At 53.0% G+C, this 17,326-nt stretch overlaps 1 protein-coding gene across 1 annotated transcript in view; it reads right to left on the bottom strand.

The window, feature by feature from the left end:
• Positions 1 to 3,136: 3,136 nt before the first annotated feature.
• TGM2 (transglutaminase 2) overlaps positions 3,137 to 17,326 on the bottom strand; it is a 32,437-nt gene continuing 18,247 nt past the window's right edge. Inside the window, exons 7-13 of the mRNA XM_012728396.1 lie at positions 14,488 to 14,623; positions 13,845 to 13,948; positions 11,838 to 12,080; positions 10,107 to 10,379; positions 7,211 to 7,371; positions 6,096 to 6,232; positions 3,137 to 5,412 (exon numbers count right to left, since the gene is read on the bottom strand). Of these exons, the coding sequence (XP_012583850.1) occupies positions 5,262 to 5,412; positions 6,096 to 6,232; positions 7,211 to 7,371; positions 10,107 to 10,379; positions 11,838 to 12,080; positions 13,845 to 13,948; positions 14,488 to 14,623 (1,205 nt within the window). The 3' untranslated portion in view covers positions 3,137 to 5,261. The remainder of the gene's footprint in view (positions 5,413 to 6,095; positions 6,233 to 7,210; positions 7,372 to 10,106; positions 10,380 to 11,837; positions 12,081 to 13,844; positions 13,949 to 14,487; positions 14,624 to 17,326) is intronic.

Here is a 17,326-nt window from a genome sequence, read left to right as displayed (position 1 = left end):
TGTATGCATAAAGAAATAAATCTTTAAAAATAAATAAATAAATAGAACTGGCACCCTGTTCAAGAATCAAACTGTCGCCAGAACCCCAGATGCCTCTCCACATGCCCCTTTCCAGTTCATAAAGATGATCACTATCTTGGCTTTTAACCTTACAGATGACTTTTTCCTGCTGTTGAATTAATTCCTATGAATAAAGAGTGAAACTTTTGCCTGGCATCTTTCTGAGATTCAAGTAGTTATATTTTGTTCTTCTCATTCCTATACTATTACTTTGAATGATTCTACCAATTTCTATATCCAACCCACAGTGTTGAACTCTTAAGTTGTTCCCAGCTTTGGGATATTATGGAAGAGAGCTTCTGTGAACATTCTTGCACGTGTCTCTGGGAGGACATATGGGCTTATTTCTGTTGGGTAAACATCCAGGAAAGGAATTGCTGCCTCATAAGGATACATAAATGCTCAGCTTTAGAAGATACTGCAAATAGTTCTCAAAGCAGCCATTCCAATTCACAGTCCCCCACCCCCGCTGCATCTGAAAATCCTTGTTGTTCCACATCTTCACTGCCGATTTAAATATATATTTTTTGCTTTTTCATTTTAACCATTCTGGTGAGTAGGCTGTGCTGACATTGTGGATCCAATTTGAATTTTGGGGGAGCATCTATAACAAAAAGAATATAAAGTAAGATTATGAATATAAAATTAGGAACAAAATGAATATTTACTGAGAATGTGAAAATCATAATGAAGTGGTAGAGACTTCCAAGCTTAGATTCCTTTCTTCTGAGAGTTCTGGAGACTATTTCCCAGAAATGCTTCAGTTGAAACGCTTTTATATACCCACCTGGCCCCACTTCCTGCCTGCAATACTTAACAGCTGCCCGCCAACCTGAGCGTGTGAGGCCGGTCCATGCACTTGAGGCCCCGAGGTTCAACTGGCTTCCTAGAAGTGCAACGCTGCCCGACCTCACCCACCTCTGGCCCTGCCCACCCTAACCCTTTCCTGGCCCGAGTCCTCCCTCTGAGAACCTTAGCTTCCCTTTTACCTTCTCTGAGATCTTCCCTCTTGTATCGGAAGAGCCTCTCATTTTTATAACTCCATGTCATGAGACAGTTAAGAACAGAACAAGTGGTTAAGAGTAATTGCTCCAGCTGACCTGGATTTTCTAACTGCGTGACCTTGGACCCCTGTCATATAACCTCTGTGGGCCTCAGTTTCCTCACCTGTAGAGCAGAGGATTATTCCAGTTTCTACAGCATAAGGCGTCGTAGTGACCAGTGGACAAATGCAGGAGATGCATCTTGCTCAGATTGTCACCTCGGCCCCATCATCCTCGGCCTTAATCCTTCCTCCCTGCACATCTCACTTTGAAGGTCTCACATCTGCTCCCCTGCTCTATAGGATGGGTCTGCTGCCTTGGTGACTGCTGTTCCCTGGGGCTAACGCAGTGCCTGGCCTTCAGGACGGGCCCAGAGTCAGTTTCCTCTGTGTAGTCCACGCAGACATCAACGAGCCATGGTCAGACCCTCATGCAGGCCCCCCCCCACCCCCAGCCAGGCTGCTGAATGTTAGCAAGGACTTTCCACAATATGCTGATGTGCCAGGAGAACCAGAAGTTAAGCAGCTGGCTGCGGTCCAGGAAGACATCACAGAAAGGCAGGATTTTGAAGACTGAGTAAGGGTTCTGTAGGTGGAGATGATGGTAAATTTTCTGAGCAGGGGAAGTAGTGGTAAGTGCTCAACTCCAACGCTCTGCCAATTGCTCACCATGTCTGTCTTTTTCGGGAGACTAGAAGCCTGAAAATGCTACTTTCCAGAGCCAGCTGGTTTCTGGTTGGAGTAAGCCAGTGAGGGGGGGGAGCGGGGGGGGGCAGGCAGGGAGATGAGATTATGTGCTCCTGTGGCTGGAGCGGGCTCTGCTGGTCCTGGCAGCTGTGGCCCGGGGCGCACTGATGGAGCCCCAGAAGCTGCTCAGACTGTCCAGGGCTGCAGCTGTGGCTGTGTTCCGCCCTTTCTCCTTTCTTTGTTCATGCACTTCACATACCTCTGTAGCAACGCTTCCTTATCTGCTCCCTCTCAACCCGAAATAGCAGAGCCGGTCCTGTTAGCAAATTGATAAAAGTTTCAGGCCAGAACCAGGTGTACCAGTTCAAGGTATCAGTATACAGAAAATGGGATCTGTTTTCAATTTGATTTTCTAGCTGCATATCTTCTTCTTTTTTCTTTTTTAAGATTTATTTATGAATACAGAACTGGGGTACAGGCCAGAGGTAGAGGGACCGTGAGAGGCTTCACCGGAGACAGAGCAGGGAGCAGAACAGGCAAATTGATGAAGTACACTGCTGAGGGGAGCAATGGGTGGGACAGGAGAGGTCTGCCATGCCATGTGGGTCAGCTCTGGGGCCGGGGATTGAACTTGCACTGAGGCAGCTGAGGCCAGCTTGCAGTGCTGGGCCAACCAGTTGGAGGGTCTCTGACTGCATATCTTTTTTTTTTTTTAAAGATTTATTTATTTGTGCATACAGAACTGTGGTACAGTCCCGATGCTCAGGGGCGGTGAGAGGCTTCACCAGAGACAGAGTGGGGAGTAGAACAGGCAGATCGAGGAAGTACACTGCTGAGGGGAGCAGCGGGCGGGTCAGGAGAGGTCTGCCACACCATGTGGTCACCTCCGGGGCAGGCGGGAATCGAACTCATGCGGAAGTGGCTTTAGCTTCCCAGTGCTGTGCTTTAACCCACTGCGCCACCAGGGAGGGCCATGACTGCATATCTTTTAATGTGAGTTTTCTGAGGACAAAGACTGTCCAATTAGCACACATTTATCAAAGCTTCATCAGTGAGGAAAAAAGAGAAATGCTCCTAGAACTATAGTCTATACCTCTGCCCCCTGGTACGGTACCTGGGAGTCACCTGTGGCTACACCTCGTCTGAATTGAGTTGGGCTGTCTGTGTAAAATACTCATTTCAAAGACTTCCTGTGAGAATGAGAATGTAAAATATATCTTGCTAAATATTTTTAATTGATTACATATTGAGCTAATATTTTGGAAATACTGTGTTCAATAAAAATACTTTATCAAAGCCTACTTCACCTAATTCTTTTTACTCTCTTTAATGTGGTCACTGAAAAATAAAAACTTCCACGGACAGCTTGCATTTGCAGACTACTGGACAGCTAGACTTCTGGGAGTTGAATTGAAACACACTGATTTACCAAATCAGCATTGATCAGTATTTATTGAAGAGCTACTTGGTGACTGTAGTTGGGTCTCTCAGGTTGGGAGGGGCCAAATAGACTAACACGGAGCTAAGTGGTTAAGTTGGCCCATGTTCCACTGCTCATCCACAGCAGAAATCTAGGAGGGCTTCACAGAGGAAGCCACTTTTGTGTCAAGCATTGAATGATAAGCAGGTGCTCCAGGCTCAGAGAACCACATTGCTAGGAAGTTAACCAGGGCACACAGGGCTCTGGGAAGGATACAGTGATTCACTGTTGGTTTGAGGAAGAGGCAGGCAAGGGATCCAGACTCTGTGGCTCTCTGGATGACAGTTTGGCCCTGGGTCTGGATCTGAGACCCTGGAAAGGCTTAGGTGGGACAATGTTGGTCCCAGGGTGAGTGAGTTCACCCACCCCGCGCCTTGAAAGCAAGAAGATCGGACCTTGTCTGAATGTGAAAAATAAACTCTTTTATTTCAGTGTTTGCTCTTTGTGGCTCAAAAGCATCTACTATTGCTCAAAAGCATTTATAAACCACGGAAAAATAAAGCTATATTTATATAGAACATACACGTCGGCTCATTTTGTGATCCTTCTCTGTGCAAAGCAGGAAGTTCTACGTGCATCAGCATGACTTTCCCCAAAAAGTCTCTGGGGTTGGGGGGACCCTGGAGATGACCCCAGCCCAGATAAAGAATTCTCCCCTTTGCTCTCTTTCAGACCAAGGAAGCCCAGTCAGGTGGGAGGTACAAGTCAAGAGATGACTGTGCATGGGCTTCCTGAGCTTATCCCAGGCAAGGGCTGTGTCCAAGGACCCCGCTCTGTGACAGCAGTGGCAAGGCACTACCCTGTGGGTTAGTGACCAGCTGAGGCAGCTAAGGCTTCTGTGAAGTCTAGGCATTGTGGTGGGTAGGCTCATGGGGAGAATAGGGGTCTCCAGGACTGGCTTCTGGGGGTCTGAAAGATGTCTGAATTCAGGTAGGGTATGTGGACAGGGCTGGGGTGGGCAGGTGGTCATGGTCATGGTTGCATGCTCAGAAATATGCTGGACCTGTGATCGATCTAAGGCTCTATGGAGCTAGGAGTAGGACTTCTATAATTTTCAAGGCTGGGTCACATAGCATAAAAGGGCAGAGCTGGGAAGGCCTCAGAGAGGAGCTGGTTCAACCCCTTCTTTGGCCTGGAAACTGAGGTCCAAAGAGGGGGAGACAGCAGCTGTTGGACTTGCTAGAACCCTGGGCTTGGACCCTTCCACTTTCTACCCACCTCCTGTCCCAACCAGGTTCTTTTGGGTCAGTTCCCAGCTGATCTCTCTGGCATCCTCAGCTCAGGGATGGTATCACTGGGCTCAGAATCAGAAGACCTGGGCTCCATTCCTGCACCTTCACCTGACTTGTGCAAAGACCCACCAGCTTTGTGCTGCGAAGTGGGCCACCCTTCTCTGGGCGCCTCAGCCTCCTCATCAGGAAAGCAGCTCTCACTCTGCAGGTTCTTGCAATGATGAAATGGGTTGGTGGCCAAGTGGGCACAAGAAAGCTCAAGAAGCAGGGACATAGTAGGTGTCTCACAATGGTGAAGTGGCTGGGGGGTTTTGGGCCAGGACTGCTGGGATGGGGCAGGAAGCCTGGGCCTGGTCTATTGTTGGGCCTCTTCTCATCAACACCTGGGCACCCAGGCACAATGTGGGGAAGGGGAACAGAACTTTCTAGGGAGCTGACTTCCTTGATTTAGTCAATGGGGAGCACTATCTCACCCTCTATCTCACTTGCTCCAAGAAAGGCTGGGCCTTCCTCCCCATCCCAGGCCCAATGCTCCCATAGGGAGGCACAGAACACTTCACAAGTCAGGGGGGTGAGGACCAGGCTCAGGGGGACAAGATGGGCCAGAAGCACATTCTATTCCAAAGAACCCCAATGGCGTCCTACACCAGCTCTGGGGTCTGGGCCCAAGGAGGGTCAAATTTTCTCATTAGTTTGGGACAAAGATTGCGATCAAGGTGGGGGCTCTCAGCTGCTTAGGTTGGGGCTGGCACTGGGTCCCTTAGGAAGGGCCAATGATGACATTCCGGAAGCCCTTCACAGACTTCAACTTGTCGCTCTCGAAGTTCACGACCAGCTTGTGGCGGCCCACGAGTCGCGGCATCAGGTCCACCCTGACCTTGACTTCCTCCCCTGCTTCCACAGGGTTGGGGCTGTGGAGATAGATGGGGAAGAAAGTGAGAATGGGGACCCTAGTCTGGTCCCCTGGGATGGGGTCAAGCCAGAAAGATGGTGGCTCCTGAGAGCTTGGAGCAGAGATCCATGGATACCAAAGACTGTGCTCAGAGGACCTGAGCCATCTGCCTCTATGTGTTCTGGGACATGTATGCGTGTGTGTGTTTGAACACGTTTGTGTGCACGTACATTGTGTGCTTAGGGGTGAGTGGGCTTACTCAGGTGACCCCATGGGAGACAATGCATTGAGCTGTCCACACATGATCTATGTCCTAGATATAAATACAATAAAAAAGTGAAAAATAAGAAGTGTGGATACTCATGCGTGTTCACACATGTACACATGTACCCATAAAGACACAGCTGCTCATGGCTGCCTGTGTTTATGTGGGGACCCAGGGTTGGGAGGCAGGTGCCCTGGGATTGGATGTGTAAGTGTTCAGGGGAAAACAGTGCACAGAATGCAGCCAACTGGGAGTGGTCCCTGAGCTGAGGGCGTGGTCCCTGAGCTGAGGGCGTGGCCACTGATCTGTGGGCGTGGTCCCTGATCTGTGGGCGTGGTCCCTGAGCCATGCAGGGTGGGGCTCGGCCCCAGGCGTATCAAGTAGGTGTGTGAGAGATGAAATGAGGTTATGACCAAGCAGGAGGTGGCAGTACTTACATCTCCACGGTCTTCTGCTCCTCGGTCAGGCCTGCCCCCTCCACGGTAAAGATGCAGCCCATCAGGGGCACGTTAAGTGGGTTCCGCAGGGATACCTCAGCCACCAGTTTGCGGTGCTGCTTGGGCTCGCCCAGGATCTGGAAGAGGGCATGGGAAGACTGAGGGAGAGGGGCCCAGGGCCCCTAAGGCAAGCAACACCTGGTGAGCCATGTCGTATGTGCTGCTCTCTGGCTCAGCATTTGTGGAACAAAACATGCCGGGCTCTGCCACTATCACGCTCTGCGCATCGGTTTCCTCATCTGGAAAACATGGATGAAGATGCCTGCCCCAGCTTCCTTCATAGACTGGACCTGCGACGGCGTCTCCTCTGTGCCTGTTTATGCACTTGTAAGATGGGGTTAGCGGTAGCATCTGGGTGTGTTGTAAGGGTCCCTGCACCCACGGGGAGCATTCACTAAGGGTGGACTCTAATTATCATCAGCACCACAACAATTCCCTTGGAAAAACCACAGCCTCAGAACCCCTACAACAGCAGGTTCAAATAAACAGTAATCTGTGGAGGAGGAGAGCGTGAGGGCCATGTGCCAGACATAGGGGCTCCCACATTTTGCTCATGGAATCCTCATGACATGCCTGTGGTCAGGCCCATCATTCCCATGGTGAAGCCAAGAGGGTGGTGAGATCTCCTGGGGCGGGGAAGGGGCAGAGGTCAGCCTGGCTTCCCAGCTGTGACTTTCCACTCCAGGCCCTAGAACCAAGGAGGCGTCTTCCACAGCCCCTGGGTCCTGTGGGACCCCGCTGAGCCAGGCAATGGGACTCAGACTCTATGTCCTTAACACCTCCAACTTTTCTCTTTCTCCAGTGTTCCACAGGGCGTGGAGATCCAGCCTTAGGAGTTTTGCTTTTAAGGGCCCAGGATTCCCAGATCCTTAAATCCCATGGCCCTATCACTCTGGGATTCTAGCATTCATTCCAGAAGCTACGAGTCCCACATTCTCTCACTTTTCTTAAGACATCAACGATCTTGAAGCTGCAGGCATGTCGATGTGCACACGCATGGAGCCTGTCCTGGGACCCCCTGCTCCACTCTCTTGCCTGGCCTGCCTGCCCCTTACCCGGATCTTGATTTCTGGATTCTCCAGGTAGATGTCCCGCTCGGCCAGCACGTAGTTGCTGGTAGCCTGGTCCATGAGGAGGCCCCGCACCTTGATGAGGTTGGACTCCGTCAGACACTCAGAGTACTTCTCATAGAGGATGCGAAGGGGAATGCTCTTCTCTGCAGGGGGGAGAGGGCAGGTGCTCATGAAGGTGCAACCATCACTTCTCCTCCTGCAGCCTGGAGCCACAGCGAGGGCAGCACACAGGTGGTGAATGGCTGGACAGTCTTTGTTCCACCTGCCCTGGCTCTGGAGTTCCTGGGGGCAGCAGGGGAGAGAGGCTGAACCCCTGGTTGGGGACGGCTGAACCCCTTGGGGAGGCCTGGGGCTCCAGTAGGCTGAACCCCTGGTCGGGGAGGGCTGAACTCCTCCGGGAGGGCTGGGGGTGCAATAGGCCCCCAGCCTCTGCTCTTTGTAACATGAGATGCCATGAGGATAGATACTGACTGGTGATTCTGGGCAAGTCACTTAACCCACAGGATCTCAAGGGTTTCTTCTTTTCTGCTCTGTTGTCCAGGACACCCAGCACCCGCCACACAGAACTAAGACCAGCGCAAAGTCACAAGTGGGGAGAAGCTGTTAGCAGGGCCAGACTCTTTCACCGCAGAGAGCCAAATGGGACTTTTAGCCCCACTTTCCAGACAAGGACACTGAGGCCGAGAGCTGAGGTCAGGGAGGAGATGGGGGCTGGGACGCCTCAGAGCGGCACCAGGCCCTGGATGTCCACTCCATCAGAGAAGCTGGCCCATCCCTCCTGCTCCTCAGGCTGCCCTGCCACATGGAGCCTCCAGGGGCCTTCTCCCGGCCCACCACTCCTCTCTCTCCCAGTGCCTCCCATGGCGGGAGGTGCTGCCTCCTCTTCCCCAGCATCTGTTCCCTCCTGCCCCTCCCACAGGCCAATGTTTCTCAAACTCCAGCCACCCATGTGGCTTTACCAAGCCTGTTCATGATTTGTTCATTTTTCTTTCTTTCCACTCATTTTATATTTTTTAACATTTTTTTGTTTAGGGAAACTTTTCATCATTCTATGTAGCAAACCAGTCTGTCTCATGGACCATAAATAGAAAGTAACGGGTAAAAATAAATAGCAGCCAACAAAGTCATGCTTATTCATTTCTGGCTAGATGGTCTTGTCCGCTGAGACTCAGTTGCAGAGACCTGTGTTTGCCATTCAGGAGGGTCATTAGCAAGGGTCATCAGCACCCTAGAGATGGTCTCTGTGGGGTCAGCCCAAGGCCTGTGAGAGCCCCATCAGTCCCTTGTGGCACAGCTTCCCCTAGCCTGTTAGTTTTCCTCATCTCAGGGCACTGTCCACAGCAGAAGAGGGTCCCTCCTTGCCCCGGAGACCATGAAGGTCCTGGCCTGCTGGAGAGGGGAGGGGGGCAGGGGCCTCCCTGTGTGTGAGCTTCAGGCTGGCATGTGGGGTCATCCAGGATTTCCTATAGGGGCTCCAGTGACAACATGGAGGGGTGAGGGAGGAGAGACAAAGAATGCGGTGGCACGGGGGAGGGGCCCGCGGTCTGTGGGGGACTCGGCCCCTTCTCATCAGCTGAGGCAGGGTCTGGGCCTTCCCTACACGTGTGGTCCGAGCCTCCTTCTTGGAAACAGCTGCTCTAGCATCCTCTGGCCTTTTGTCCGCAGGGTGGGTCTGCTCCCACCTCTGTTCAGATAACATGGGGAGAAGAAAACCAAATATTTGCTCAAAAGGAGTGAAAATTCCTAGGTCAACCCTGGTGGGACAGAGTGGAAACTCTGACCAGCTCCACAGGAAAGAAGGAGAACATTGTCCTCCAGCCGCTTGGAGGATGTGGCCCCAAATGTTGACTTTTCCAGGAGGCTAAGGCCAGGGTGGGGCTGGACCTCTGTGCACTGCTGTCCACAGGCCAGGGACCATGGCCTTGGCCGGGGGCCCAACTGCTGGTTGTTGAGGGAGCAGGAAATGTATGTGGTCATTCCTTGGATGATTTACCCAGCTCTTAAAGGAACCTAGGATTGATCGCCATGCCGTGTTGGCTGCGTTTCCAGTGACCCACCTGGAGGGGTGAGGGAGGAAAGAGAAAGTATGGGGGGCATGGGGAAGGGGAAGAGGCAGAACAGCGGGGAGGCAAGGGTGGCGGCAAAGGGATCCTGTTCGTCAGGCCTGGGCCTGGCTTCCTGTCCATCAGTACATGGAAATCCCCCAGATCTTATCACCAGAAGATAATAAGCAACTCAGCCCAAGTGCAGGGTCTCAGAGGGTGAAAGCCTCCATCTCAGGTTAAACCTGGTCCAGAGTCCCTATGGGATATCCTGGACGACCCCACGTGCCAGCCTGAAGCTCACACACAGGGAGGGCCCCTGCCACCCTCCCCTCTCCAGCAGGCCAGGACCCTCATGGTCTCCGAGGCAAGGAGGGACCCTCTTCTGCTGTGGACAAGTGCCGGGAGTGGGGGGGTGGAGAGGAAAACTGACAGGCTAGGGGAAGCTGTGCCACAAGGGACTGGATAAGGTAGAGAGACCAGGCTATGGCACTGGGCATGCCGCGATGCCCACCTGACACAGGCAGGCTCTTAAGAACCTGAAGGCCATGTCCCTGTGCCAGCCTGTGAGGCCACGGTTCAGATAGCAGCAATAATGGGGAGGAGGCAGACTGGCTTGATAGACAAGAGCAGAGCAGAGGGAGAGCAAACAGACTCTAAACACGGCTGTTCCTGCCCTGGGCGTCTCCATCCCCTCTGCGTTCACAGGCTAGGTCCCGGGTATTGAAGGCCGACTGTGTACTCAGGCTCCTTCCTGAGGGTCAGCGCCACATTTTTAGGCCACAATTCAGGACTCGCCGGTGGCCAGTAGTGGCCACAGGAACACAGGACCTTACCACTGAAGGGCTCCAGGGGAAGTTCGAGGATGTGGTTGGAGCCACATTCTGGCCCCAGGATCCCGTTGTAGCTGACAGTGCGGGCGCAGAGCAGGAGGCGGCAAAGATGGTCCTCGGCGGTGTTGTTGGTAATGAAGGCAAAGACGTCGAAGTCGCTGCCCATGTTCATGCTCTCGGCCACACGGATCCGCATGGCCAGCCCTGTCTGCTCTTTATCAGCCAGCTTGTTCAGGTGGTTGGCCCTCTGGAAGGCTTCCCTTTCCTCTGGGGAGCCTGAAGGCGAAAGGAAGAGAGCTTCACCTTGGCTGGCATAGAGACCAAAGAAAAGGAAGCCAGAGCAGGACAAGCTGGGCTTCTCAGAGTCCCAGTGACCCAGAGCAACCCTGAAGGAGCCCCTTCTTTCGGTGTCAGGATGAAAGCAGATCTTATTTACTGTCCACAAGCGAACTCCTCTACATCCCTCAAGACCCTGTCCCAATAACCCATCTTCTAGGCAGCTTTCTCTGACCACTGCTTTCCCAGGATGTACGAGTCACAGCATCGCCTCAAGTTTCACAGCTGCCTATTGCCTACCCTCTTGTTGTTTTTAACTCACCAGACTGTTTTCTGTTCATGTACTTACTCTCTTGAACTGCTTAAAGACTAAGCTGCACTTTATTTGTTGTTATGTTGCATGCAATGCCTTCAGCAGTGTCAGTTACATAGTAGGCACTAATACAACTCAAAATTCTCTCTCCCCCATGAGTTTGCACAGGATTACTTCTACCTGTAAGCCTTTCTCTCCCCTTCACACCATTTCAGCTCTGCAGCATGAATGACTGCTTCTTTCTTTATATTCTATTTACCCCTCTTCTGTGTTCCTTTGATAGCAACACAGCCTCCCCTCCCCCACACCCAATGTTGCTGGATATATATCTGTTTCTTCTATCAAACCATCAGCTTCAGACCTTTCTGAGGCCAGGGAAAGCATCTTTTGCTTCTGTTTCATCCTTTCCTGCCAGACCTTGGCAATAAAAAAAAGGGAACTTGCCTCGCCACAGTTGTAGATCCCTTCACTGATAAAAGCTGTTATTAAACATCATAATTAACTTGAGCATCACATGTGCTAAGATGCCTGCCTTTTCTGTGTAATAGCCATCCATTCAGCGTCAGTGAGTCAAAACAACCAAAAAGATGAGGCTTGAAAACCAACTTGAGGCCCTCCCAGGTGGCGCAGTGGGTTAAAGCACAGCACTGAGAAGCTAAAGCCACTTCTGCATGAGTTCGATCCCTGCCTGCCCTGGAGGTGACCCACAGGACTCAGCAAACCTCTCCCGCTCGCTGCTCCCCTCAGCCTGTACTTTGACAATCTGCCTGTTCTGCTCCCCTCTGTCTCTGGTGAATCCTCTCACCGCCCCTGCACCTCTAGACTGTACCTCAGTTCTGTATGCATAAATAAATCAATCTTTAAAAAAAAAAAAAAACAAAAAAACAACGTGAATGCTTCCGTGGACTATAGACTTCTTTCCCAGAAAAAATAATCCTCTTTCACTGTCCCCATTTGCACCTGTTTCTAAGGAATTTCTTAAGATGGAGTGGAGCCTATAGGTGAGCTGTTTGTGGGCTGCTAAACACACACACACACACACACGCGCGCGCGCGCGCGTGTGTGTGTGTGTGTGTGTCTGGTCCAGTGGATGCTTCTGGGCCAGGTACTGCTGAAGATCCTGAGCCACAGTGCTCTGGACCTACCCTCGGGGTACTTGTAGGTGTGGGTGATGTCCTCCCGCTCGTCCCGGCCCACTCTCTTCGTGCTGATCTTCAGCCCCACCACCAGGGAGTGGTTGATGGACTTGTGCATGGACCCATCCGCCTGCTGGATCCAGTCCACCACGTCGGCGTTGACCTCAGCAAAGACAAAGGGTGCGTCGTACTTGGGGGTCAGGTCACCCTCCTTGATGGCCCGAACTGGAACTGGGCCACAGCAGTAGGTCCCTGGTGGGGGTGAGAAGTGGAGGGAGAAATGATGAGCCTGGGGGAGGGGGCACCTCAAACCTTCCATAATTCAACCACCAGTAGCGAAGAGCCTGGGGGCCAGACAGTGTTTTGACTGAGGGACTCCAGTCCAGGGAAGGCAGCACCAAGTGAGAATTAAGGGTGCTGCTGGGGGCCCAGCTTCCTGGGCTCAGATCTCAGCTCAGCCTCTAACTAGCTGTGTGACCTTGGGCAAGCCAGTTCTGTGCTCTAAGCCCCAAGTCTCATGGGGGTGACATTTGTATCTGCCTCATGAAGATTCATGTATTCTGAGTGCTACGGGAGTGAGAAATGAAACAGAAGTGGATCTGAGCCTCTCCCCTGGAAAGGAGGGGCCGAGCTGCAGAGGGTCTTTCACTGTCCATGCTGAGAGCCACGTTCAGTGTCCAGCACAGACGCAAGATGTTTATCTCAGGGTGGTTACAACCACCTGGAGCTGGACAGCAGTTTAAATGCTGAGGGCTGGAGGCTGGGTAGCTCTCTCCTACAGGACACCTTTTGATGGAATGCTTAATGTTAAATTAAAATGCAAATCACAGCTAGCTATCTGATAGAGAAATGCTAATGATATCTGGGGAAGAGACAGCCAGGATAAAAGGCTGTGGCCTGGGGGCATGCATCCCCTCAGGCTTCACCCACAGACCTCAGGAGTCCCCGAACTTGGAGGGAAAGAAACTGCATCTTTATTTCACTAAACTTTGATAGCACCCCCTCGGCTGTGAGAGCAGACAAACTATTGTCTTGGGTGCACTCAGCCTGTCACCCACAGAAATCTGCACCAGAGAACTGGAAATAACATTGATGCTGAGTGCCCCACTAAAACTATGGACTTACTAACTCTACCACCAGAGCGGGCTATATAAAAGGTATCTATTATTACATCTCAATTTGTTTCTTAAAAGTTGTGATAAAAAATAAATAAATAAATAAATAAATAAAAGTTGTGATAAACGGGCCCTCCCTGGTAGTGCAATGTGTTAGGACACAGCACTGCAAACTGGTGGCAGCCACCTCAGTGCAGGTTCGAACCCCTCCCCGGAAGTGACCCACATGGTGCAGCAGACCTCCCCTGACCTGCCCACTGCTCCCCTCAGCAGTGTACTTCACTGCTTTGCTCCCCACTCTGTCTCTGGTGAATCCTCTCACTGCCCCCCCTGCACTTCTGGCTTGTACCCCGGTTCTGTATGCATAAATAAATAAATCTTAAAAGAGAAAACTGATCTTAAAAATAAATCTTGAAAAAAAAAAGTTGTGATAGCTATATTTCAACATAATTGGTTTTCTTTATAACTCCAGGTATTATAGTCAATGCAGTGAAAATATTATTCTGAGAAAGGATCCATTTGGTTTCATCAGATTTTACCTTAGTGCCTTGTCTCTTTCTCTCTCTCTCTCTCACACACACTAAATAATTAAAAATTAATGCAAGCTATATGCTAATGTTAATAATGCTTCTTTTGGAGGGAAGAGAACATAGATGCTTTATGGCTCTTTCCCCTTTCTTCTCTATACTTTATCACCTGGGCTTACTTTTCAAATCATAAAAGAAGCACATTTTAAGATACCAGCACCGACCTCAGGCTTAGATGCCAGCGGCAGCAGCCTCTGCAATGGGCAGGAGCTGGGTTAGACCCCAGCTGTGCCACCCTCCTGTTGAGGGGTTCGGGTAGGTGAGTGCTCTCCAAGACAGCCTGCTCATCCGGGTAACAGGACACCCCCACCCACCTTCGCTCTTCTCCTGGGGCGTGGGGTCGAGGGCCTGCCACCCGTCATACCCCGGCTGCAGGTCCGGCCTGGTCATCCACGACTCCACCCAGCAGTGGAAGTTCCTGTCAGGAAGCAGAGCAGAGCTTGGCTGGTCCACACACCTCGTGTCCTAAAGCTGAGCCCAGCACGCCCCTCTCTCTCCTCTCTGCTCTCCCCACAGACGCTGGCTGACGTGCCTCCTTGTTTCTCGACTGCCCCTTCTTTGCCAGCCAGCGGGATCTCGTTGGTTCAGGCCTCATCACTGCCGCTTACCCCTGCCTCTAATTGCTCCCACGCTGACCTTCTGCTCCAAGGTCATCAGCGTGTCGGTCTCCCACCAACAACCTGCAGCCTCTGGAATCAAGCCCAGGCTCCCTGCCATCCCAATTCCCGACAGCACCTCCTCTCTGACGCTCGTCCATGCTGACTTGCCCTCCTCCTGGCCTTCACTCATGCTGTTTGTCCCACCAGAGAGCCCTCCCCAAGCCGCCACCCCCCTTACACAAACACTTTTCATCTGCAACCCAATTCCAGCGTGACCTCCTCTGAGACGTCTTCCCAGGTTTTCCTCCAAGGGACCCACCCCATTGGGCTCTACCTGGGCCCATGGGTGCCCCCTTACCAGATCATCTCGCTCTTGCCACCCTGGATCTCCCCAGACTCGTTGCGGTAATACTCGATGAGCAGATTGCTGTTCTGGTCGTGGGCGGAGTTGTAGTTGGTCACCACGCGGGTGGGGATACCAAGGCACCGCAGCACTGGAGGCGGGGAGCAGTGGAGGGGGGTCAGCGAGGCCTTGGAGCCCTCTGACCATCTCTGGGCCTCCATATGCTCACCCCAGGGAGAACAGCACCAATCCCAGAGAGAACAGCACCCACTGGTGAGGGTGGTACGTCCCCTCATCTGGACACCCCGCTTGTTGGCAGCCCCTTGCCCACACTGTTCCCCATACATCATAGCTTTCAAAAGATTCTGCAATGCAAAACTGCCATCAACACTCCTCTGCTAACCCACCAGTCACTCCCCGTGGCTCTGGGTCAAGGTCTGACCTCCAGCTGTGGCCCCTGAGCATTTCCTGAACATTTTGCTCTGGCTACACGGCCGCTCCTGCACTCCATGCTCCCAGCAGCCACAGGACATTGGCACATGCTATATGTTGGCCAGGAAGGCCACCCCCACCAGGTTTAGATTGGCCCCTCATTTGCATCCATTGCAAGATGGGTGTTGGGGAGGACATTCATCATATTCGCGATGTACAGCCATAGCAGGGGGTCTTCAAGGAGTCTCTGAGGGGGCTGAGGGATCTGTCTTGTTTTCTACTTGCATAATCCAGTCTAGGCCAGCTACAGATATTCTGTCAAATACAGTGCAGGTATGGGAGAAGAGAAAGGGAGAAGAGAGGAGGGAAGAGATGACAGCTTCAGGGCCAGGTCAGAGGCCAGACCCTGCAGGGCCCAAGGCTAGAATGAGGATTCAGGGTAGCAGAAGGAAGAACAGAAAAGCTCAGGTGGCCTCCCTCCCCGCGGTCGCCTCGGGCGTGTTCCCACAGGACCGTCCCCTCACCTCTCCGGGCCCTGTGACCTCCTCTCTAGCAGGGGTTCAGGGTGAAGGGGCAGGGTTCAGCTGTGTAGGGACACCACTGTAGATGAAGAGGGCCTTGCCTTCACACCAAAGTCCAGTTTACCCAGGGCTTCCAGGCACCAGGGAAGGGGCGGGTGTTGCAGTGTGGTAAAGAGGATACCAGCTGGCACCTGCAGACCGCAGCCAAGGCTGGAAAATGCTGGCACAGGCCGTGGCCGAAAGAGTGGGAGCCTCTGCTAGGACTGTGAGTGCCTTTATGCCTTATCTGGGAAGTAAGTAAAAAGACAAGTGAAACAAAAAGCCTCACTCATGTGACCTATGGGACTCTTGTATTATTTTGAATGAAGTCACGTCGCTCAGATGTCAGGATGGCCAGCGTTGTGACCTTTGTCTTGTGCCCGCCATCAACCAGGGCAAGAGCTTCCCACAAGGCCTTGGATGTTGGCCAGGAGACCAGTGGGCGTAGAGGGAGGAAGAAACAGCTGTGGCCCTCGACCTCTTGCCTAGTTCCTATGCCCTGAGCCCGGGGCAGGGGCCGGACATGCCGGTGGCCTGAGCGAAGACTGGGGCCAGCCCCAGATGGTGGCACCACATGGCAGGCCCCGCGTGGCAGGCTTCACGTGCAGACCAAGGCTTCAGGAGGCCCAGCCCCGCTATCCGAGGAGCACCGGACCACGCCTGGCCAGGGGGCTCGTGGGTGGGGCGGGAGCTCATCATCCTAAGAACAGGAGGCTTGCCACCGCTGGCACACTGGGCTCCTGGCCTGGCCAGGCGCTTGCCAGCTGTGTGACCTTGGGCCAGCCACTTCCCCTCCTTTTGCTTCTGTAGAAGGAGCTAATAATAGCAGCCCTTGAGGATGCTGTGGTGATTCAGAGGCAGTGGGTGTGGGCAGTCTCGTCAGCCCAGGGCCAGGGGTGGAACTGCAAAGTGTGTCAGAGGACTGGAGAAATCCATCAGCTGCTCTCGGCTGACACTGAGGAAAGCTGCAGGATCCAGCTGACGGACCCCAGCTTCCCCCGGAAGCCCCAAGTCCAACCTGAGCCAGACACTGCTCCATGCTGTGTGCTCCTGTGCTCCCAGGACCTAAGAGCTCCCTATGAATTAGGTCAGTCACCGTTGTCTCAATTTTCCAGGTAAGAAAACGGTGGCATGGAGATGCCAGTTTTCTTCCCTTCATCCACCTCGGGGGCTGAAGCCAGCAGTCTGACTCCAGAATCCTTGGCTTCAGCCCTGGCTGGCTCTCCGCAGAAACCCCCGGGCCACCGGGCTCAGACTGCTACTTGTTGGACCGAGTTTTCCCTGGCTCCAAACACACCAGGCCGGGAGGTGGTCGCAAGGCCCTCTCCCTGCCCCCAGCTGCCCCTGGGGAGGGGACTCGTGAGTGCCAGACACTTAGGTGGCCACAGGGTGAAGAAGCCGTGGGCTGGTGCTTGGCCACCCAGGCCACAGATGGTGGAGTTGCTTCAGGAAAACGTGGGTCCTCCCGAAGACACACTTTAGGGCCTTAGACAAAGGGGGATTTCCACAAGGAAGGGGAATTCAGAGGTCACGAGGAAGCGGGCAGGCAGGGCAGAGCAGAGTTAGCGCCGCGGGCCGCCCCTTGCCAGCGTGGAGGACAGAGCTGGGCTCCCGGGACACGCCCGAGGCCTGCGGACTGGCCTTAGGGGCAGAAAAGGTGGACCCCAAGGTCAGCCTCTTAGATTTCCCGAGCCTCATGGGCAGTGGCAGCACAGTGTAAGCATTCGCTGTCTCGCTCATGGAACCGGTGAGCCCTTCACGCCTTAACAACACCTCGGGACAAGGCACTGGTAAGATGCCCCCTCTGTATATAACAGAATGGGGCTCAGAGGGGCTCAGTGACTTACCCAAGGTCTCAGTAC

This window comes from Condylura cristata, unplaced genomic scaffold (assembly GCF_000260355.1).
Source record: "Condylura cristata isolate star-nosed mole 26May11 unplaced genomic scaffold, ConCri1.0 scaffold00022, whole genome shotgun sequence".
Classification (NCBI taxonomy): domain Eukaryota; kingdom Metazoa; phylum Chordata; class Mammalia; order Eulipotyphla; family Talpidae; genus Condylura; species Condylura cristata.
Note: the sequence above shows the minus strand (reverse complement) of the source record. Positions and strands in the feature narration are given on the sequence as shown.